General features: G+C 36.1%; 1 protein-coding gene across 3 annotated transcripts in view; it reads left to right on the top strand.

The window, feature by feature from the left end:
* The window catches only part of LOC149779901 (E3 ubiquitin-protein ligase UBR4-like), a 274,868-nt gene that overhangs the window by 169,560 nt on the left and 81,522 nt on the right, over positions 1–23,786 (top strand). For all 3 annotated transcript variants that reach the window (XM_089936591.1, XM_089936589.1, XM_089936590.1), the window contains 15 exons: positions 527–674; positions 1,140–1,225; positions 3,159–3,246; positions 4,071–4,199; positions 5,330–5,394; positions 8,515–8,575; positions 10,087–10,265; positions 11,640–11,778; positions 12,262–12,384; positions 13,067–13,198; positions 14,704–14,858; positions 18,039–18,150; positions 20,897–21,079; positions 22,016–22,100; positions 23,478–23,644. In XM_089936591.1, the coding sequence (XP_089792717.1) occupies positions 527–674; positions 1,140–1,225; positions 3,159–3,246; positions 4,071–4,199; positions 5,330–5,394; positions 8,515–8,575; positions 10,087–10,265; positions 11,640–11,778; positions 12,262–12,384; positions 13,067–13,198; positions 14,704–14,858; positions 18,039–18,150; positions 20,897–21,079; positions 22,016–22,100; positions 23,478–23,644 (1,852 nt within the window). The remainder of the gene's footprint in view (positions 1–526; positions 675–1,139; positions 1,226–3,158; positions 3,247–4,070; positions 4,200–5,329; positions 5,395–8,514; positions 8,576–10,086; positions 10,266–11,639; positions 11,779–12,261; positions 12,385–13,066; positions 13,199–14,703; positions 14,859–18,038; positions 18,151–20,896; positions 21,080–22,015; positions 22,101–23,477; positions 23,645–23,786) is intronic.

The raw sequence follows: 23,786 nt of genomic DNA, 5'->3' as shown, positions 1-23,786 counted from the left end.
TTTGATTATGGGCTCGATATGCAGGCCCTCACTTTAATATAGTATGTAGCTGAGCCTATATCGTCTGCACATGTAAAGAAAGGGATGGCAATACAGGCTGAGCCATTAAATAGAATACTTGGCCATCACATAAAGGGAATAAGTTGATTTTTATGTGCTTGATTGTTATAAGAAATACTCCACATAAATTTAAGTTATCACCATGTCACTCATACAAGTCAGTGTGAACTACGTAGGATTTATTTCTCATGAATGTAATTATGTAACTCTGAAATGATTAAATCTGTTTACATCAGTGATGTAGTTCAGAATCTGACATTGCTTTTCACAGCTGAAACTAATTTCTGCCCCAAGTCAAGTTCAGTAGAGGTATCTTATGTGATTGTAGTGGAAAGGGGGTATGTAGATTTGGCAACAATATAACTTTCATGCATCATTTATTTTACTTTTGACTAGTTCTAAATGTTATTATAAATTTACCATATAAAATTAAACTTGATGCATCCATCTGTTTGTTTTTCTGCAGGAATTCCAGCCTTTCAGAGGTGGAAGCCCTACTGGAACTGATGTGGAGCCTGTGGCAGGAACTTCCAAAGTATGGCAGGAAAACTGCACAGTTTGTTGATCTTCTTGGATACTTCGTTCTCAAAACCCCACAGACATCTGAAAAGAAGGTTCGTGCATTTGCTTAATCTAGTTGTTCTGCATATTTAAAACAAGCCATGACTTTTCAGTGGCTGAATGTTTTAATCGTAAGAGAATCACAACTTACTGCTATAAACCTACTTTGTTTTCAAGGCTACAGTATTTGACAGTTTTCAAATGCCACAATGTTCAAGATTTTCTTACATCTTTCTATGCACCATCATGACATATGGTTATTATCATGATATTCACTTGAAATAATTATCTGACCCTATGACAAATGTTAAGTATGGCGAGTTGACAAATGGTCATTTTACCTCCTCAGTCAGAGATGTCTAGCAAAAATTTGTATTTTGGAAGAGCTTTTCAACACTGATTGTATTAACATCTTTCATTCAGCATGTACATACAGTTCAGTTTTATAGTGCGAAGAAACATGTTGAAATCTAAAATAATCAAACAGAATCTCTCGTGAACTGGAATCTTTTTTTCAGACTAAAGAGTACCTGGAGAAGGCAGTTTTAGTGCTGAGAGAGGAAAACCAGATCCTGGCAAGTCATCCTAATGCCCAGATATACAAGTAAGGCATTTCATAAAATGTGTGTAATAACTTCTTGCAGGATGGGGGGTATACATTGAAAACTTGTATGATTATGAGCTATGTGATTATAAGTGAGAAGTGTACATTTGTAATAAACCTGCATTATTATTAGACATGGAATATATAATTAAACTAATCTGGGGGGGCCCCGAGTGGCCGAGTGGTCTAAAGCGCTCTCCGTTACGGATCACTGCCATCTCACCTCTGTCTGCGTGGGTTCGAGTCTCGGATTCGGCCAATGTGGGTATGTGAGAAAGCTTGCCAGTAGCTTCTCATGGGTCGGTGGTTCTTTCCGGGGTTTTCCCAGGTTCTTCCTCCACCATTCATACTGGCCACCATGGATAGCCTATTGTGTGCTGAAAAATGGCATTAAACCCTACAACAACAACAACAATAACAACATTAAACTAATCTGATTATGAGAGGAGAATTTATAATGGAAATAAACTTATGTGATTATGGGCATGGGATGTACAGTGGAAATAAAACTGTGTGATTATAGGCTGGGGATTAAAAGTCATATTCTAGTTCCCCGATCCAGCAGACATCATTTTGTAAAATGGATTTCATGAACCAAAAAGAAAATATTTTTAAATATTCTATGCTGACATGACCTATTTACCTCAAAGACAGAAATTTTGTATTCTTGAAAATTGCTCCAATGACCTTTCAGAAAGGTTGGAAAAAATAAGATTTAATTGCTAATAACTTTTTATATGCCTGCTATATGTCATTAGCAAACTGTATAGATGACATGCACTTGGAATAAGGAAACGCCTAATTTTTGGAAGTCATAAGTTGAACAAGTCAAGGTCACAGTGACTGAAAAAGTACAGTGATTTCCATACAGTAGTTCTACATCATGTACCTGGACCAAAGTTTGTGGATGGCTTTTCTAGGGATATAAAAACAAGCCTGTAAAAATGGGGGTTACAAGTCAAATGGTAATGTCACTGCCATCACTAATGGAAAGAAGTAAAATGGTTTCTTTACAATAGCATGAATTCTACACTACCAACCATGACAAAACTTTGTGATTTTTTGCACTTAGAGTAATGAAGAAGCATATAGATTTTCAGGTCAAAGGTTAGGGTCACTGACTGAAAGAAGAAAAGTGGTTTCTGCGCAAACTTTTCATATATCTACAATGAAGACTGTTATACTGGGTGGGAATATAATGTACCGTTCAGTATACTATTTTTTTTTTCTCCCTTGGCTGTGAATAGCAAGACAGTGGTATCAATTTTCCACCGCTGGAATTGAGTTCTATCATGCCATGGTAATTTGTCAAGAGTTTTTGAAAGTCATATATCTTCTACATCAATGGCTCTGTTTTGACCTTTGCATGTAAACAGACTTCATTTGCCATTCACAGGTAAGATACCATATTTTGAGGAACACATGCTCAGGGCTATTCCATTTAAATATATATAGTACCCAGGGAAGGCATTTTTTTAAATATATGCAAGGGTACTTTGATTTCAGGACCTGAATGTTCTAAAGCAGTCTCCGTTACGGATCACTGTCATCTCACCTTTGTCTGCGTGGGTTCGAGTCTAGGATTCAGCCAATGTGGGTATGTGAGAAAGCTTGCCAGTAGCTTCTCATGGGTCAGTGGTTCTTTCCAGGTTTTTCCTGGGTTCTTCCTCCACCATTAATACTGGCCGTCATGCATAGCCTAGCTTGTGATGAAAAATGGCATTAAACCCAACAACAGCAACTTTGATTTCACAGAGTTATTGCAATAATAAGAAAAATCTAAATTGCATCTATGGGTGAGTGCCCCATTTTAAAAGTACCTTCCCTGGGTCCCATGTATGTTTTATTGGAACAGCTCTCACCACTTTTTAAGGAACACTTGCTTTTTAAATCTGATATGATTTGTTGTAGATTTTTCTTGTGTTTGTTACAGTATGCTACAGGGACTGGTGGACTTTGATGGCTACTACTTAGAGAGTGATCCTTGTCTTGTCTGCAACAACCCAGAAGTTCCTTACACTGTAAGTCTTCCTCAAAAACATTCCAGAATTGTTTCTTGTATTTCAAAATAATCATTTTTTAAATCAGTTGTTTATTATATGAGGAACTCTGCAAAAACCTGACTGTTGGATAAGCAGATATTGTTTATCTCTGAGATCAACAACTAGGCTTTGTAAATGATAAGATAAACTAATAAATATCCAGTTAAAATTGATCCATGTTGAAATGTCTGTCAGCATAGTTAAACATAGGTTTGATGAAACCTTCTTGAATATATCTACATCCTAAGAATGAAAAATAAGCATTTTAAAAATAATCCCCATTTTTAGTACAACTTGCATTCAGATTGTGACAAAAGATATAAGAATAAATTTGTCAGATTTTTGGGGGAGTAGGGGGTGAGTATGCACTAGATGGTCCAGTCCAAAACACATGTATTTTTTTATTTATTGAAATGAATGAATACTTAACAAAAGGGCCTTTACAGCATCATTTTTTAAATATGTTTTAAGATAGAGGTCTCAAAATTTGGGATACCATTAAGTTATCTTGATTCCATAACGTTGCGCCAGGTAGACTATATATATATTGCCCCATTGTGTGAATGCACAGAATGTATTCAGAAGTTGAAAGCTCTTATATATAAAAAATTTCAGAAATTTAAAAAGAAACATTCCATACTGATATTGCAGACAGTGTCCTAATCTTGAAGTATTAAATAAATATGGTATCCAGTATTTCTCCACTGTGAGTGTGGAACCTCACTCGTTTTAGAATAAGTGGTCAGAATCCTGTGACCTGGAAAAGCATGCTTTTAAATATTTTCTACCTTTTCCTTATCTAGAGTTTGAAGCTATCAGCCATAAAAGTGGACTCCAAATTCACCACCACCACCCAGATAGTCAAACTGGTTGGTAGCCACACCATCTCCAAGATTACACTCCGTATTACTGACCTGAAACGCACCAAGATGGTAAGTGTAACTTTGTTCATTTTTTAATTGTGATTGTAATGTTCTATTAGTAAATATTTATTTACTTGATTTTCTGTTACTATTGTACATGCTGTTCATTATCTCCATATGGTTAAAAGTAAGGGAGGTAATTTCGTGCCCTTTGTCATCCCAGTCGTCAATCCATCTGTCTATCTGCTGTCCATTATCACATCTTCTAAACTACTCTGTGGAAATTGACAAAACTTTGTTTTCCTCCATCTTTGGTCACAGCGAGGGTGTCGAAGATTAAATGTACTCAAATTTTAGTACAGTGACAGTTTCCAATATTGTCTTGCTAAACGTCGTAAATGATTTCATAGTTGGAAGACTCGTATATATGACTTGTTTTGCATTATAGATGTAAATAGAAAAAAAGAAAGTGCATAAAAAAGATAAAAACTATTCACCAAAAAGAAAGCAGATTTAAAAGAAGAAAGAAACTTGTGCACTATGATAAATTTGTACATGTTTAGTACATGTAACATGATAATCCAATGCAAGAAATTGTAACCAATAACCATGTATAGAAAGATTTATGTCTCCAATCTTGAACCTATTTTATAAAAAGAAGAAATAAATATTTACAGAAGGATCACAATAGTGAACACATTTCATTAGTTAACACATTGTTAAACATCAGAAATAACAAAATAGCAAATACTTGCAAAGAGGTAAGTTAATATAATATTATGTAAACAATTTTGGAGCTCAGCATGATAAATATTCATGAATAATTGAGGAATTATCAACACAAATTACAGTCGAGCCTGTCTTAAGCAGCCACCTCTAGGAATCCAGAAAAGTATCCATTATAGGCAGGTAGCTGCTGAATACAGGTTCATTTCTTACAAAATTTGGTTGAAGTGACCTTTACAATGTGGCTTCATAAGATGTGTGAATGTTGAACAAAATAGTAATTACTGTTAACTTTTTGTTTGATTTACATACTTTCTTTTTATGAGGGTCTCGAGGGAGAATAATTTTTGAGTGACTCTTTCTCTACAAATAAAATATTGCTAAATAATTTTGGTATGATTAATAATAATGTTACCTTTTGACCTTTTATGCAGATTTGATGATGTTGCTTCTAATCACAACATTTTATCTAGGTGAGGATAATGAACATCTACTACAACAACAGGACAGTCCAGGCTGTTGTGGAACTGAAAAATAGGTATGTTTTATGGCATATGGGAAATGAACTATATAGCACAACTCCCCTAGCCGGCCCTTCTGTAGACTGGACATATATTTGGGTAGGCTCTTTTAATTGTGATTAACCTTTTGTATTTTGGCTACTTCAGTACAACATTCAGTATGCTTGGTCCAAGCAGTCTGCTCTGATGGAAATCTAACCTCTGTATAGTGGACACTTCAATAAAACAATATACTTGGTCCTGGCAGTATCTGGTCTGATGGTAATCAAACCTCTGTATACTGACCATATCAGTAAAACTTGAAATACGTTGTCCTTGTAGTGTCTGGTTTAAGGAAGTTTCACATCAATTATATCAATTATTGCATGGTTTCAAAACTGTTGTATTATTTTTTAAACAATTTTGGCATACCACCACTAAAGAAAAAAGGTTTCTTAGTCAATGACAGCAAAGGAACAGCTCATATACTTCTTGACCAATTTAAATCAGTTTTCACCAAAGATATTTACAATGCTATGCCAAAAATGGAAAAACTTTAAGTATAACTTACCAAACCTTACCATAACAACAGAAGGCATAGAAAAACTTTTGTAAAATATAGATACATCCAAAGGAAGTGGACCAGACAACAATTTCCAACTTGATCCTAAAAAAACTGTACCCACCAACTAGCCCCAGGAAATGCGAGCTATTTCCGATTGTCAGTTGACTCTGGAAGTTTACCAACTGACTGGCTAAATGCAAATGTAGCACCTGTGTTTACCTTGCAGAAAATTAACAAAAGACAGGCGTAGTATTATTTGTTTGACATATCTCTATAAAGTAGTCAAGGGGTTAGTGCCAGCTCTCACCAAATATATTTTTAAAACCATTAAGACAAAAATGCCAGATTAAAGCCAGATCTTTTCCAAATTTTGAAAGTATAAACATTAAAGATAAACTAGTATCAAATAATAGTAGATGTTTTATAGTTGAGCTGTGTAGAACAGAACAATTTAGAAATTCTTTCTTCATAAAAACAATTGTGGACTGGAATCATCTGAGTGATAGTGTTGTTTGCACGCATTCAGTGGAGAGCTTCAAGACAGCTCTTAAACAACACTACTAGCTTTCTAGTTGGCTCTCTCTTCCACTGCAAATTTATGCCGTAACTGGCCCTGCACTGTACACATTCAGATTCTGGTGCAAATTTATGCCGTAACAGGCCCTGCACTATACACATTCAGATTCTGGTACAAATTTATGCAGTAACTGGCGCTGTGCTGTACACATTCAGATTCAGATATAAACAACTTTTGTGTTTTGGAGTCAACTTTTGTATGCATTTTTATTTGACTTGGCAGTCACAGTTTTAGGACAATAATTCAGTCAATAATTTTGTTGTAAGATCTGCTACCTAATTATAACAATAGGAGTACATCCACTGCCTTGCAGAGCCAGCCTTCTCAAGCTAACAAAATTATATTCACCATGCCTTTCTGCTTGTCTTAACAGCAAAAGTGCTAAAATTTGATCACTTTCAGAGATGGAAATCAGTGAGAGTGGTCTCCCCTTTAATAAAAGGATTGGTACTATATCACATCAGCCATTTACTGCTCCTGGTCATGCCAGGTCAGCATATTCTTACATGTGACAGTGCAAAAAGCCATTCACTTTGTGCCTTTTCACCATTTAGAACAATTCTGAAGTTTCCTTTCCTCAGGGATCCCCCTACTGGCTTACGGATGTAAAAAAAAAGCCCATTGCACGCTCCTGCATGTCATAAGAGGGACCTGTTGCTCTGAGCTATTTCCTTTGATTATGTTCTTGCTGAGATCTTGGACTTTACACATTCTTTTTAAAAGAATGGAGTCTGTCTGATCAATATTTTAAGATTCAGCCATATTTTTATTCCAAACTGTGACTGTTTATCAAGCTTTTATATTCTTTTCTGGCTAATGAACCATTTGAGACATCTTAAAGGAAACTCTTTATACATTTGTTTCCGGAATTTGTGTCTCATATGGGTTTCAGTTTTGTTTGAAACATACCTGTCTAGTTGTGATATCAGTTTTGCCTGTCACCCCTGCCGGGGTATAGTCGTCCTGCAGAAGATTGCCAGAGGCTTCTGTCCTGTGCATCCCCTCGAGCTGACTCCAGGTGTGACCCATCTGAGTGATGTCTGCCTCGAGGCCATGTCACCAGGTGTTTGATGGTCGGCCCCTCCTCTGCTTGCCTTGAGGGTTCCACCTCAGTGCCTGTCTGGTTGACAGAAGGATGGTCCGCTTTATGGCTTACATGGGCCCGTGGCTTTCACCACATAGTGTCATAAGTCTTCCAGAAGAAGACCCTTCCCCACTTAGGCTTTCCATTTCTGGATTTTCTTCTATTGGCATTTTTGTAGCAAGTTGGGTTTTACAGGGTTGGGTTGCTAGCCCCACGCTAGGAGGATGTCCTTTTACATCCAGGCTTGGGACCAGCAGTGGCAGAGTTCAAGTTGTGACATTCCACATGAGAAAACATGACTTTGAATTTCCAAACCACCCAACACTGGGAAAACATGAATTCACACAATGCATACAATCTGTTTGGTCATCAGAACTACTTCACATATAAGTCTGAACCAACTCCACAATAAGGGATGTAACTTTTTTCGCCTTATACTAATTCTTCTTACATAGTTTGATTGGGTAATGTATTTTTGAAGAAGCAGTATTTGGAATACAATAGTTTGTTCACTAATGCCAGCATACAAGTCCTCCCCTTTATTGATCCTTGGAATAGCATACACTGTCACTCCATTGGTAACTAATGATTGATGGGATATGACATCACTCTGACTAAAGTCTCTACATTTTAGTAATTTTGCTGCAAAAGCAAGCTAAAAGACATGGTAAACATCCTTTAGCTTGCAAATGCTGGATTTGCAAGGTGGATGGTCCATTCCTAACATAGTATGACAGGGTAAGCATTTTCAAAGCAACATTTTACTAAAATATTCGATTTCCTAATTTAGTTTTCATGAAGTCAGCATGTAATAGTGATGGAGCTCAAAGTCTATATAATCTTTTCATCTGATCAATACAAATCAATAAAGAACATTTTGTATGACTTTCGTTTTATCATGTTGATATAATATTTACTGTCTTGTCTTTCAGACCAGGACTTTGGCACAAAGCCAGAAGAGTGACTTTGTCTGCCGGACAGACCGATGTCAAGGTCAGATGTCTACCTTTTATCTCTTATTTCTTTATTTGAAGGTATCAATACACATAAATTTAGCTTCTACAGAAATGACGTATCAAACATGTGATGTTTAAATAGTCTAATAATACAGCTAAAAAATGCTCCACATTTGTAATGTCTGACCTCATTTTCTTGTAATATAAAAATCCCAGAGATGTTTATGTGTAGATGGGTGTACAGGGTCATGTCATGTCACATGTATAGATATGGAGTACAGGTGTCATTAGGACTAATATTAGCACCCTTATACATACCTCGTGGACAGGGTACTAACATGAGCATATGCGTGTTAATGGAGCAAGCTGGGTGTGATTCACACCCGACGCTCTTTTGGCCTAATAATAACACTTTAAACATATTCCTTGCATATAATCCAATAAATTGAGTAGTCCTCTTATTTAATACCGGAAGTATTGAAAATCATTGTAGAAATAGTTGTAAAATCTCGTTTACCTTTTTTAGCCGATATTTTCGTTTAGATCGTCCGCCATATTATTTCAAATAATGATTACTTCCGTTCTCAGCCTCGTTTGTTTGTCTGCCATATAAAGACATTGATGCCTTATTTGGAAATGTAAGCAAATCATAGTTAAAATTTGGTGCCGTTTGGGACAGAAATTCTGCGCATTAAAATTAAATACAGTTTATCGGCAACTTTGAAATTCCACCAAGAAGCGATTATTCACATTTGATCGATAATAATATAGCGTAGAATATCTAAAATATGGTCTGGCGAGCCTTACTTAGAAAGGGGGTCACGGCAAAAGTCTCGTGTTATCTGTCATGGCGGACAGGATAAGGTTAGAGTACCCATGCCAATTTATTTTATCGTGTAAGGGCTTAATAAATTCAAAATAAGCCAAACTTCATTCACAACATGATCATACTTATGTAGTTGATTTCTACACTGTTTGTTCTTTTGACTTTAGTGATCATTTTTTTTGCTCCATTACATGATATAGGATCAGTTCGTAGCCTCAACCACAACAAATCAAGTTGAGGCTACGACATCGTAGCTAAGGTGTTATGTCCTGTGATATGTATAGTGTAGGTGTACAGTGTCATGTCCTGTGATCTTCATAGAGAGGGTGTACAGTGTCATGTCCTCTGATTTGGAAAAAGGGGCGAGGGTGTACAGTGTAATGTCCTGTCACATGTATAGACTGGGTGTACAAGTGGCGTTTCCTGTGATACATGTAGAGGGGGTGTACAGTGTTGTGTCCAATGGTTTGTATAAATGGGGCAGAGTGTACATTGTCATGTTCTATCATATTTCTTTCTGCTTAGAAACTTTTGATGGACTTGATGGATTGAAATTTGCCTTGAAGCTTTTTAAATGGAAAACCTAGGTGAGGTTTGATTTTCACCCATTTTCCAACAAAACTTTATAGAGTTAGGGACAAATCTCTGGTTCCTTGATTGATTGTTCAATGCTCAAATCATTTCAATAAAATACATATACATGATCGCTATCGTGTCTGCAGGTTGAGTTTCCAATCCCAATTGTGGCATGTAACCTCATGATTGAGTATGCAGAGTTCTTTGACAACCTACAGGCCACATCAGAGACACTGCAGTGTCCACGCTGTAGTGCCTCTGTCCCTGCCAACCCTGGAGTGTGTGGAAACTGTGGAGAGAATGTATTCCAGTGTCACAAATGCAGGTAAGAAGTTGATCCATAATTCTTTTTATTGTGTATAGCCCTTTTAAAACTCACTGTATATACACACCTGTCTTGGACAACATCGTATCTGAATACATATTTGCTCATAAATATAGTTTAAGCAAGTAATTGATTAAGCATATCTATAGTGAGCCATGCAACAGGTTCAAAAATCATAAAACACTCACCCCTTTTCTGTGTTCAAAAATGGTCCCATTACAGAGTGGCCAGAACAGGTAGTTTTGATTGAAATATACATGTACATGTGGTTGAAATATACATGAACATTTGGTTGAAATATACATGTACATTTGGTTGAAATATACATATACATTTGATTGAAATATACATGTATATTTGTGATGCAGGAGGAGCTGGTCTCTCACAAGCATATTTAAAAGAGGAAATCATCTACATAGATTGTTTCTAGAGATCTCCTGCGAGCTGGACACTTGGTTCAACTGGTCAGTAACCAGAAAAACTCATGACTACTCATCATGAAGAATCTGTCCATTAGCACAACTTTGTTATTGCTGTTTCTTTTTAACTACTAGGAGGTAAGACATGAAGGCACCCATTATTGTTCGTAGGTCTAAATGGTTGTAGATGAAAATGGTATCCCCTGAGTACCCAATATAGTCAACATTCAAGAAGGCCAGCTACTCTGAAAGCTTGTGTATTAAGGTGGAGCATTTTCCCCCAGTAGTGCAAGCGGAAACATATCACTCTACTTAAAGCCATGATACCATAGATATCTAACTTTCTCCTTTGGCTTTTTGGGGATATGAAGTTAGCCCCCATCACTATAAAAGGTTGCTGTTCCACAATCTCTGACACATTTCATCATCACAGAAAGGAGGATATAGGCCAAAGATAAACCCCTCCCAAGGCCTTACATTAGAGTTCAAGTTGGAGGAAGAGTTGCCATAGTAGGCATGGGAATGTTGGGACCTCCCAGTATGGGGATACAGGGGGTAGAGGTTTAGTAGCTGAGTGTAAAGTAAAAGTATGGTCAGGTTTTGCAAACATATCTGAGATTGTTTCAATATCAGTAGTGAAAAAAAATCAAAGGCAGGAAGAAACAGACTTTATATGGATTCTTTTTGGTCACCAGAGTATAAGTACCTTCATGGGTCTCTTTTACGCTTGTGTATTGTTCTATACAGGGCTATCAATTACAAGGGGAAGGAACTGTTCCTTTGTAATGTTTGTGATTTCTGTAAATATGCCAAGTTTGATTTCATTCTCACTTACGTATTATTCCTTGTAGAGATGTCAGTTATTATGAGAAAGACCTCTCTATTTATAATGACTTTGATTTCTGTCAATATGCCAAGCTTGACTTCACCCTAACTTGTGTATTATTCCCTACAGGGCTATAAATTATGATGAGAAGGACCCATTCCTGTGTAATGCCTGTGGTTTTTGTAAATATGCCAAGTTTGACTTCACCCTCACTGCCAAACCATGCTGTGCTGTTGACCCTATAGAAAATGAAGATGACAGAAAGAAAGTGAGTTCAGTTTTATATACATATTCATTCATTTGTACCAATGTTCTCACATTGTGATTGTTACATGTAAGGCTCGGATGCTTACATGGTGGTTGTCACTGCATTGAGATTTTTTTATGCTACAAATAGTACAAAACGGGAAATCTAGTCCAGATGTCCTCCATCTGTCCACGTGTCATTAGCAGGGAATTTTGATGTTTCTTTTTTCAATGGCTATATATTTTGGTAGGTGTTTTAAATGGCAATATATTTTTGTAGGCATCAGAATGTTTTTGACAATAGTTAAAAGGTCAGCATCACAAGGGTGCAATGAATACATTATCATTGTTGCCACCAAATAGTTAAAAGATTATTTTTATTGTTAAACTATTGCTGATAATCCTAAGTTTAAAAGAAATGCATGACTTTGTTGTTCTGAACCATTATTGATGACCATCATTTAACAGTATTTTATTTTCTACACCTTTGTAATGTAATATACAGGCCATCAGTACAATCAATGCCCTGCTGGAGAAGGCAGATAGAATCTACAGACAGCTACAACTTCACCGCCCTGCACTGGAGAACCTCATGATACAGGTGGCTGAGCACAGCATGGAGAAACGAGTAAGTACAGGATTTTTTTGGTCTGCTTGGGTATTACAGCACAAGTAGTTTTTTTTATCCCTGAGGTAGTTAGAGTCAAGTGCCTTGCCATAGGAGATTTCATGACAGCCAGCACAGATGAGTAAGTATAGTTACGTCCCTTAAAACACTTTCTCTGGCCCTCAGCTTACTGTCCATAAACAAAACAATATTCTGTGTAATTTGACATGGTTGTATTAATCAGTTAGTCTCTCCCATCACCTTTTATACAACCAAATTTATTTGGCAGATTTTGAAAAATCTTTTAAATTAATCTTTTAAATTAGTCTATAACTTTTCTCTGGTGTTTACCATTTAAAATAAAATAACTGAAAATGCTGTTGATTATAAAAAATAATTTTCTTTCGAAATAACATTGATACCCATTGTAAAGATAACTTCCCTAGCATGACATTAATTTCAATCGTATTTTTATGCCATCTGCATGTAGATAATGGGTCCTAATAAGATGTTATTTTTGCCATGAGTATATTTTATAGTGTATCATTATTAAGATAGTACTGTTTATATCATAACTTTACATATCACCCCATTCAAAATAATTTCGGCTAAATAGGTCAAAGTATAAATTGTCTTGCCTTCAACTTGTTTAAACTGTTTTTCTCTATAACTGACCTGGATTATTTTGTTTCAATCCCACCAGGAGGATGGGGTGGTGACAGGAAGTGGTAGCAGTGCTCCTGGCAGCAGTGTAAACAAGGCAATACAGCAGCTGGCACTCAAATACAGTGGTGAATGCAAAGCCTCTTTTGATGAGCTCAGCAAAATCATACAAGTGGGTATATTTTTACCAGACTGGTAACAGGCTTTTTTTCCCTTTATTTTATTTAGGTTTTTTAATATCACTAATGTTTTATCTGTGCTAGGACAACACAGAAGTTTCTATGTACATCAAATTATCTCACATTGGCTTGGCAAGAAATCCACAAAATTGTCCAGAAAAAGATCCCAGTGTGTACAAGGTTCCAGTTTTTGACATACAGGTGTATGTGTTAAATTGTTCTTTTTCTTTCTGACATAAAACATTTAGCTCTCCATAATGCTTAATAAAAATATTTTAATTGATCATCATTCTAAGCTAAATGGTTATGATTTATCACCATTCTAAGCTAAAACATTATAATGTATCTTCATTCTAAACTAAAACATTGTAATGTAATGTAAATTATTGTAATTATTGTTCTCATCTAACTCATTGCAGTTATTATCATTCTAAGCTTAAGGATTGTAATTTATCATCATTCTAAGGTAAAACATTGTGATTGTTTTTTCCCAGATCATAAACATGAAACGTGTGTGGCAGATGTTTGCTGTTTCCCAAATTGTAAACATGTACTGTGTGTATGCAGATGATTGCTTTCCCCAGGCTGTAAACATGTACTGTGTGTATGCAGATGATCGCTTTCCCCAGGCTGTAAACATGTACTGTGTGTATGCAGATGATTGCTTTCCCAAGCTGTAAACATGTACTGTGTGTATGCAGATGATCGCTTTCCCCAGGCTGTAAACATGTACTGTGTCTATGCTGATGATTACTTTCCCAAGCGGTAAACATGTACTGTGTGTATGCAGATAATTGCTTTCTCCAGGCTGTAAACATGTACTGTGTGGATGCAGATGATTGCTTTCTCCAGGCTGAAAACGTGTACTGTGTGTATGCAGATGATTGCTTTCCCAAGCTGTAAACATGTACTGTGTGTATGCAGATGATTGCTTTCTCCAGGCTGTAAACATGTACTGTGTGTATGCAGATGATTGCTTTCTCCAGGCTGTAAACATGCAAGTTGTGTATGCAGATGATTGCTTTCCTCAGGCTGTAAACATGTACTGTGTGTATGCAAATGATTGCTTTTCCCCAGGCTGTAAACATGTACTGTGTGTATGCAGATGATTGCTTTCTCCAGGCTGTAAACATTCTCTTTGTGTATGCAGATAATTGCTTTTGTCAGGCTGTAAACATGTTCTGTGTGTATGCAGATGATTGATTGCCCCAGGTTGTAAACATGCACTTTGTGCAGATGATTGCTTTCCCCAGGTTGTAAACATATACTGTGTGTATGCAGATGATTGCTTTTCCCAGGCTGTAAACATGCACTTTGTGCAGATGATTGCTTTTCCCAGATTGTAAACATGTACTGTGTGTATTCAGAAGATTATTGCTATTTCCAAGGTTGAAGACATCTAATAATAAATGTGTTTCAGTGAGGGAATATAGCTTCAGAATCTGTTATTTTCATGTGTAGAATCAGTAATTGTGTCATTATCATCATGTGCTTGCAGAAAGTGCTGGCCTGTCGCCGAGAACTGGTGGATTATGACAGACAACAAAGGGAAGTGGTGGCAGCAAGCAGTTCCCCCATTACAAGCCCAAGGGAACACCCTTTCAAGGCAGTGGAGGTCATACCCTGCAAAAAGGATAGACCAGATTCCGAGAGGTACTTGATTCATTACACATTTACTGTAAACCAGGAAGTTTCCAAATGCAGGTAAAAATGAGTGACCCCATTGACCCACATATAATAGAATCTCAAGTACGAAATAGACACTTTCTTGAAGCAGATTGTAGTACTAGTGCGATTATAAAAGCATTAAATGAAAAGGAGAAAGTTTCTTCCCTACATTATATTATAAATTCCTATGTTTAAGATAGTGTCTGTTGAAAAACCTTGTTTCTTAGCCTGATCTTGTTTGAAGAGAATTTTACCAAATTTTGATTTCTAACCATACAGTTTGTGACTTGTTAAAAAGAAGCAGGCAAAACACTGCTTGAAACCAGAATGTGTCCATATGATATGTATCCCCTCACCATTATGATGCAGTTATTGAAGGATCAAACAGACCGTGACTGTACAGTTTTGTCAGAAAATGGGGAAAATCTAAGTATATGTAGGTTTTCTTAATTGCAAGGTTCATCCAAATTTGATTTCAATAAGTGAAGTTCTTCAAACGTTACTGATCAGAAATGAAATCTACAAAAACTGGAGATAATGGGACAGGATGGATTGAACAGACATGGGTTAGACTCTAGATATGATGGGACAGGATGGAATAAACAGAAATGTGTTACACTCTAGATATGATGGGACAGGGTGGAATGAACAGATGTGTTACACTCTAGATATGATGAGACAGGGTATAATGAATAGACGTGTTACACTTTGGATATGATGGGACAGGATGGAATGAACAGACGTGTTACTCTCTAGATATGTTGGAACAGGGTGTAATGAACAGACATGTGTTAAACTTTAGATATGATGGGACAGTGTGGAATATACAGACATGGGTTACACTCTAGATATGATGGGATAGGGTGGAATGAACAGGCATGGGTTACACTCTAGATATGATGGGACAGGGTGGAATGAACAGACATGAGTTACACTCTAGATATGATGGGACTGGGTGGAATGAACAGACGTGTGTTACACTCTAGATATGATGGGACTGGGTGGAATATACAGACATGGGTTACACTCTAGATATGATGAGACTGGGTGGAATGAACAGACATGTGTTACACTTAAGATATGATGGGACAGGATGGAATGAACAGACATGGGTTACACTCTAGATATGATGAGACAGGGTGTAATGAACAGATGTGTTACACTTTAGATATGATGGGACAGGATGGAATGAACAGACATGTGTTACACTCTAGATATGTTGGAACAGGGTATAATGAACAGACATGTTACACTTGAGATATGATGGGACAGGGGTGGAATATACAGACATGGGTTACACTCTAGATATGATGGGACAGGGTGGAATGAACAGACGTGGGTTACACTCTAGATATGATGGAACAGGGTGGAATGAATGGACATGGGTTACACTCTAGATATGATGAGACAGGGTGGAATGAACAGACATGTGTTACACTAGATATTATGGAACAGGGTGGAATGAATGGATATGTGTTAGACTGTAGATATGATGGAATAGGGTGAAATGTAAAGGCATGGGTTACACTCTAGATATGATTGGACAGGGTGGAATGAACAGACATGGGTTACACTAGATATGATGGGACATCATCAAAACATATTGTCCTAGACAGAGTCTAAAGAGGTCTTAATCTGATATTTCTGAATGTTGACAATAATACTATGGTGAACATAATCTAGTGAGCATTGTATTTAATATTTATCAAGAACAAAAAGTTTTCAAAAACTGTCTCCCTTTATCAAGAATAACTCTGGTTTTAAAAGAATTTCTCTGTTGATCAAAAACAGCAATAGCATAACAAGACTGTTTCCCTTTATCAACAACAGCATTTTAATAAGAATGTCTCCCTTTATCAACATTACAGTTTAATAAGAATATCTCTCCATATCAACAACAACAGTTTAATAAAAATATCTCTCCATATCAACAACAACAGTTTAATAATAATATCTCTCCATATCAACAACAGTTTAATAAGAATATCTCTCCATATCAACAACAACAGTTTAATAAGAATATCTCTCCATATCAACAACAACAGTTTAATAAGAATATCTCTCCATATCAACAACAACAGTTTAATAAGAATATCTCTCCATATCAACAACAACAGTTTAATAAGAATATCTCTCCATATCAACAACAGTTTAATAAGAATATCTCTCCATATCAACAACAACAGTTTAATAAGAATACCTTTTCATATCAAGAACAACAATTTAATAAGAATACCTTTTCATATCAAGAACAACAATTTAATAAGAATACCTTTTCATATAAAGAACAACCGTTTAATAAGACTGTATTTCTTTATCAACAAGTTAACAAAAATGTCTCTCTTTATCAATAACAACAGTTTAATAAAAATGTTTACATTATTCAAGAACAACTGCTTAATAGGAATACCTCATATTATAAACAACAGTTGAATACGAACGCCTCCCCATATCAAGAACAAGGTTTTAAAAAGTACTTCCCCATATCAAGAACAACAGTTTAATAAGAATGTCTCATTTTATGAACAACTAGTTGGACTCCATTGTTTCCTTTTGTCAACAACAACAGTTTAATGTCTTCCTTGGATTAAAAAAAAAAAACAGTTTGATAAATAGGCCTTTCTGTATCTACAACAACTGTTTTATAGGAATGTTTCCATTTATTGACTTAAATTATAAGAAATGTTTCTCTTTATCTACAACAACTGTTTAATAGAAATGTTTCCATTTATCAACAACAACAATTATAAGAAATGTTTCCCTTGAGCTACAACAACAGTTTAATAGAATGTTTCCCTTATCAGTAACAACAACAGTTTAATAATGTTTCCAGTCATCAACATGAACGGCAATTTAATAAGACGGTTTCCTTAGATAAAAGAGGAACATAATAGAGTTTTACTTGACACTCCTTGTATGTCTTTCCTAAGTAGATATCCATAGGAAATCTCAATTTATGAAAGTTTTGTTAATAATAATTACATTTATACCTAATTACATTTATGCCTAATAAAATACTTTGCCTCAGACTACATTAGGGCAAGTTTGTCAGGGCAACAAATCTTTGTTACAGGCTTGTGCATTGTCTTATCATATGTTTTGTACTAAAAACACATATCCTTATATTTGATTCAATACCAAAATATTGCTGATATTTCTTTTCAGTGTTCGACCACGGAAATGTTTTGGCTGTGCCAGTGCAACTGTACAACACTGCATCACTCTGCTGCGTGCCCTCACCACCAACACCAACTTGCGTCAGATTATCTGCGGTCAGGTAGGAAGATACCTTCCTTGGACTTAAAACAAAAGTTGGAAGATTACATAATCAGATGGTTGAAATATCCTTTGATGTGATGTGATTTTGATTTACAATTTTTCAGTCATATTGCTATGATGTCTGCAGTGTGGCATTTTATAGTGATGTCTAGCACTGTGGCATCATGCCGCAGACATGTGGCATGATGTCCCACCCAGTCACATTATCCTGACACCAGGCCGACCAGTCCTAACACTAACCTCTTAATGCTGAATGCCAGGCAAGGCAGCTTTTAGTACCATTGTTGTAAGTCATTGGTATGACTTGGCCGGGGATCTAACCCATGACCTCCCTCATCCGAGGCAGACGCTCTAACCACTATGCCACCGGAGTGGTTCTGAAATATTCTAGTAGTGTGAATGAAATAAAACTTCCACAGTTAACAAAATCAAATTATATATCACAGAAGAAACTAAAAAATGTATCATGTTGTAAGAAGAAATTGTCATTAACTATTCCCATTCATTTGTACTATTTAATACCTATTCCTTTAATTTTCTTATAAAATATATTCCCATCCATTTATACCATTTGTATACCTATTCGTTTAATATTGGTACCATTTGTACAACTGTACTTTTAATATTTGGGGGGCCCTGAGTGGCCGAGTGGTCTAAAGCGCCTTCCATTATGGATCACTGCCATCTCACCTCTGCCGCTGTGGGTTCGAGTCTCAGATTCGGCCAATGTGGGTATGTGAGAAAGCTTGCCGGTAGCTTCTCATGGGTTGTTGGTTCTTTCCAGGGTTTTCCTGGGTTCTTCCTTCACCATTAATACTGGCCGCCATGTATAGCCTATCGTGTGCTGAAAAATGGCATTAAACCCTACAACAACAACAACAACAACTTTTAATATTTTGTCATAAAAAATATTCCCATCCAGTTATACCATTTTTATACCAGTTCCTAAGATATTAGTCAAAAAATATTCTCATCAGTTTATACTGTTTTATACCTATTCCTACAATATTAGTCATTTAAATATTCCTGTCATTTATACCATTTGTATACCTATTCCTTTAATATTAATTTCTGGTTAGTTTTCCTTGATTTTGAGACTGTACTTTCTGCCTGCAGAAGTTCCATAACAAAGCATTGGTTTGTCATTGAAAGGAAATCTCAGTATTTAATTACCCTAAAACATTTCATTAGGCAGCAGTACATTCTTTTAATTAGTGATTCAGATATATTTTCCCCTGCAGCTAAGGCAGGCAAGAAACAAGCAGTCTCAGTCTGTCCAGGCTTCTGTGTGTCTGCCTTGTGAATGCTTAAGCATCCACTTTTATTGTTAGATAATGAGCACATTCTGTGCATATGTCTTAGAGTTATTGCCCTTGATCAATGAGCATAGATATTACTAATAAAGAACCTGTGAATACAAGCTTCCACATTTGTTATTAAATTTCAATCCATTTGACCATCCTACCACTCTGGTGGCCTAGTGGTTAGAGCGTCTGCCTCAGATGCAAGAGGTCGTGGGTTCGATCCACGGCCGAGTTATACCAAAGATTTACATAAATGGTACTAACAGCTGCCTCGCTTGTGCTCAGCATTAAGATGTTAGTGAGGACTGGTCAGTCTGGTGTCAGGATAATGTGGCTGGGTGGGACATCATGCTACATGTCTGCAGCATGATGTCCCAGTGCTAGACATCACTATAAACTATCACACTGCAGACATCATAGCGATGACTGAAAATTTGTTAAAGCTATGTTAAAAATCCAAATTACACACACTCACACACAAATTGACCATCAAGTTTCATCATAACAAGAGCTCAGGCAGGTTCAGTGATGAACACTGTATATATTGCTTAGAGTTATTGCCCTTTATCAAGTTAATATAGGCTTTGCTAATTCACAACTTTGTTAACACTACAAGATTTGAAACAAATTTGCTGTGAAGCTCCATCACAGCAGTGGAATTGCTAATGCATAACCTTTTCCAACCAAATTGTCTATGTAGCTTCATCTTAACAGAATCACCTGGTACTAAAATGGTGAACAGAATTTTATGATATTTTTATAGAAATATGTCTTTAATGACGTATGCATCTTCCTGTTTTTTATCTCTCACATTCTCGTTTTTGTGGTTAATTTAGCTACATTTGTTGATTACAATTTTCATGAGCAGATCTTGGTTGTGTTTGATGATAACTAGATTTTACAAAGTTACGGCCCTTGCCAATCGTAAATTTGCTTTCATCCCAGTGAATTTTGAACACTCTAGCATCCACATCAGGTGATGATGAGCAGATTTGGACCATATTTTACAAACTTATGGCCCATGACTGACTTAAAATATTTTATTGGCTTGTGAACTAGCTTTTATACATTTTGTTTTCAATGCATTCATACTTTTTTGTCTGTAGTAACATTAACATTGAAGCTCCACATTTAACAAAAGCTTGGATGATATCAATTTCAAGACTGATTTTGACCATATTTTACTTTAAGTTATTGCCAGTGATGACTACATACTTGCCTCCCTGTTCCTGATCCTACAGCCTTTAGTGGTTGGCAGGAGCAACAGTTGCTTTCTTAGTGGCAACTTCAGTTTGTTATGGAGATAGCTTTCTTGTGTGGTAGGTCTATTTTGGAATAAAATGTCTTAAGAATATATGTGATGTATCATTGAGGAACCTTTGATGACAGTCTATCTGCATATACAAGTTAAATGGAATTTTGAACGTGTCATGTTTGTAGGGAATGATCCAAGAGTTGATTGACTACAATCTGCGACATGGCACTCTACAAGTTCGTTCTGAGGTTCGCTCCCTGCTATGTCTGCTGACTCGTGACAGTCGTCGTGGTACAGAGGAAATGAACAACTTGATCATGACGAGAATCGCTGCAGCTGTCAAGGGGCACCTGTCTAATCCTGACCTGGTAACTAGTAGCTAACTTCATTCCCTGCTATGAGTTGCTGTATTTTATCTTAGTGGTTACCATGCTGAACTCCCAACTGGAGCTGTGTGGTTCAGATCTTTAACAATGGATCAACCTGGTTTGGGTTACGATGGTATACTCTAGCAGCCTCAGTTCTCAATATCCTCCATGATTCCGTAAAATATCAAACCATGCCAAACCAAAGCATTCACTCCTGTAATGAAAACTTGGCCATAAGATCATAAAACTTAATTTCAAATGCCTAACCAACCAAAAGTGGCTCTTCAAAAGTAAGGTACTTTATGCTTGGTTAAAATAAAATATCAGGATTGTACTTTTAACATTGTCGCATTCATCTCACTGGCTAATCTTTCCTGTTTGGATTTGCTTTGGCTTCTTTTTTCAACTTGAAAGAGATATTAAATCAGTCCCGAGTTAAAAGTAAATTAAAAAGTACAAAGCTCTCTATATACAGATACTTTGGGAACATTTTATATTTTACAGTGATACTGTTGATGAGTTTAGTGCAGTGGTTGCCCTCTTTAGAGACCCCTTTCTAATTGGAGGACACTTTACCTGTCACTTGTAGAGTATATGTTTCTACATTTCGCTTGTCAAGAAGGGTCACTCTTTTAATAAGGTCACTTTTTTAGAAAAGAGTAGTGAAAAAAGATGATTGATTTTTGGTATGGATGTTCCTTTAGAAAAGTGAGAGTGTATTCTGAAACTTTTGTGCTATTTGATAGATAATGACAATTGTAATTACAAAAAAATGAGGGTCTAATAAACAATCTTAGATATGCAAAGATAAACCATATCAGTTTTTCAATACCAAACCTTAGTTTTTCTGCCATATGAAGGAAAACTTTTTTTAATCAAGTTTGTTTTTAAAAAACCCAGTTTATCCAGGTTGTAAACTATATACCTTTACTTCAGGGATCTTCTGTACGCCATGAGATCCTGCTGTTGGCAAACTCCTTACAACAAGATGACAGCTGCTGGGAACTAAGGGTCAGGTGTGGTAAGTGGACAAGAGAGGCTTAGCTTATTGAAGTGCTGTCTCCCCCAACAGTAAAAAGATAAATCTGGATGATGGTACAAGTGGTTACAAAGAATAAGTTATAAGAATAAATATGTGTTCAAGTATAGATAGATATACTTGTATACAGAATAGTTATTGTACAATATTTGGCCACGTATTATGCCAAGCCCATAGTGTTGTGACAGAGAAAGGTGATGTAGCATCCCATACTTACTGATAAGTAGTCCATATGTCTCCATCCAGGCATGCTCATATCATTATTTAAGCCGGCTGATATTAAAAGTCAGATGTGTAGTAAATTTAAACACAGTTGACAATATTGAGCATACCATTTGCATACTTTTACATTATGCTGGGCAAGTTCTTATTCCGTTGTGTTCATCAACTGTACATCTGATCTTAATGTTAATAGAGTGTTGGTAAAACTCCTGTTCTTTATGCATATAGTGTATTTTCCCAGAAAATGCACTCCAATACAGGGTAATACAATTTTGTTTCAGCAAGAAATTTAGTCAAAAGTTGAAACATCCTCCATAATGACAAAATGACCATGGCAAGAAAGGGCTATTTATAAATTTAAATTGGTGATATTGGTGCCAAACAAGATCACACTATACCTCTGTTTTTTAATACTCTTCAAACAGTTTGGAGCAAAAATAGTGACACCTACAACTGCATGAAAATCCCAAGCTAAGAAATTTGCAAGTACACCACTCCCTCGCGCCCTGATAACTCATGAACCCACTTACAATGTGGGTTCAGGTGTAGATCCCGTTTTTTTATCAAAAATATACCAAAGAAATTATCCCTATTTGTTGAACTTGAAGAAAATCGTATCAAAATTAGTAACTGAAACTTGGATATATCATTTGTTTTATCAATAAGACCTGGAAATTTTAATCATCATTATGAAATTATCAAATTTTAATAAGAAATCATAAATTGTTACATTTTTTTAATCAAACGACATTCTTTGACCAACATAATTATCAATATTCAAGGAAATTTTTATCAGTGAAAATGTCAGTTGTGCCTTATGGAGGCAGTACTGTAGTAAATACCAATTGAATAATTTTTTATCAAGTGAAATCTGTGTTTTAGTTCTATGTTTTAGTTTCTTTTAAGTGTAATCATCATAAATGCATGTGTCATCTTGTATTTAAACATAAAATGTGTCAATCTACCGTACAAGCATTTCTCTGAGATCCTAATTAAGTACTGGCCATGTTTTGATATCTGACTAGCGGAAGGATCAAGATACAAGACAACTAAGCAAAATGAATAATACTTCGGAAGACATGCTGATGGATATATAATGGCCATCTCTATTTTATCTTTTTTTTTATTTCTTTAAAGTGGTACGTCTGTTTCTGATGGGCATGCAGATGACCCATCCTGCTATCATGGACAGCATAACTCTCCCCTGCCTGCGCATTCTGCAGCAACTTGTTAAGACTGACTCTTCAACCCCTCCTGTTGCTGCAACAGCCCCTGCAGATCCCAATGCTAACAAGAAAACCAAGGTTAGTTGAATTATAAAACAGTTTTATATTTTTTCTTACTGCATTTAATTATACATTTTATTTAGAATGCTTTATGTTCTTAAAGTTTCATGCAGTTCAGTTTTCCATTTTTTTATCTTAATTTTTTATTGGCACTACATTG

Source organism: Sinohyriopsis cumingii, chromosome 16 (assembly GCF_028554795.1).
Source record: "Sinohyriopsis cumingii isolate HCF-2022 chromosome 16, ASM2855479v2, whole genome shotgun sequence".
Classification (NCBI taxonomy): Eukaryota; Metazoa; Mollusca; class Bivalvia; order Unionida; family Unionidae; genus Sinohyriopsis; species Sinohyriopsis cumingii.
This window is presented reverse-complemented; position numbering and strand designations above follow the sequence as displayed.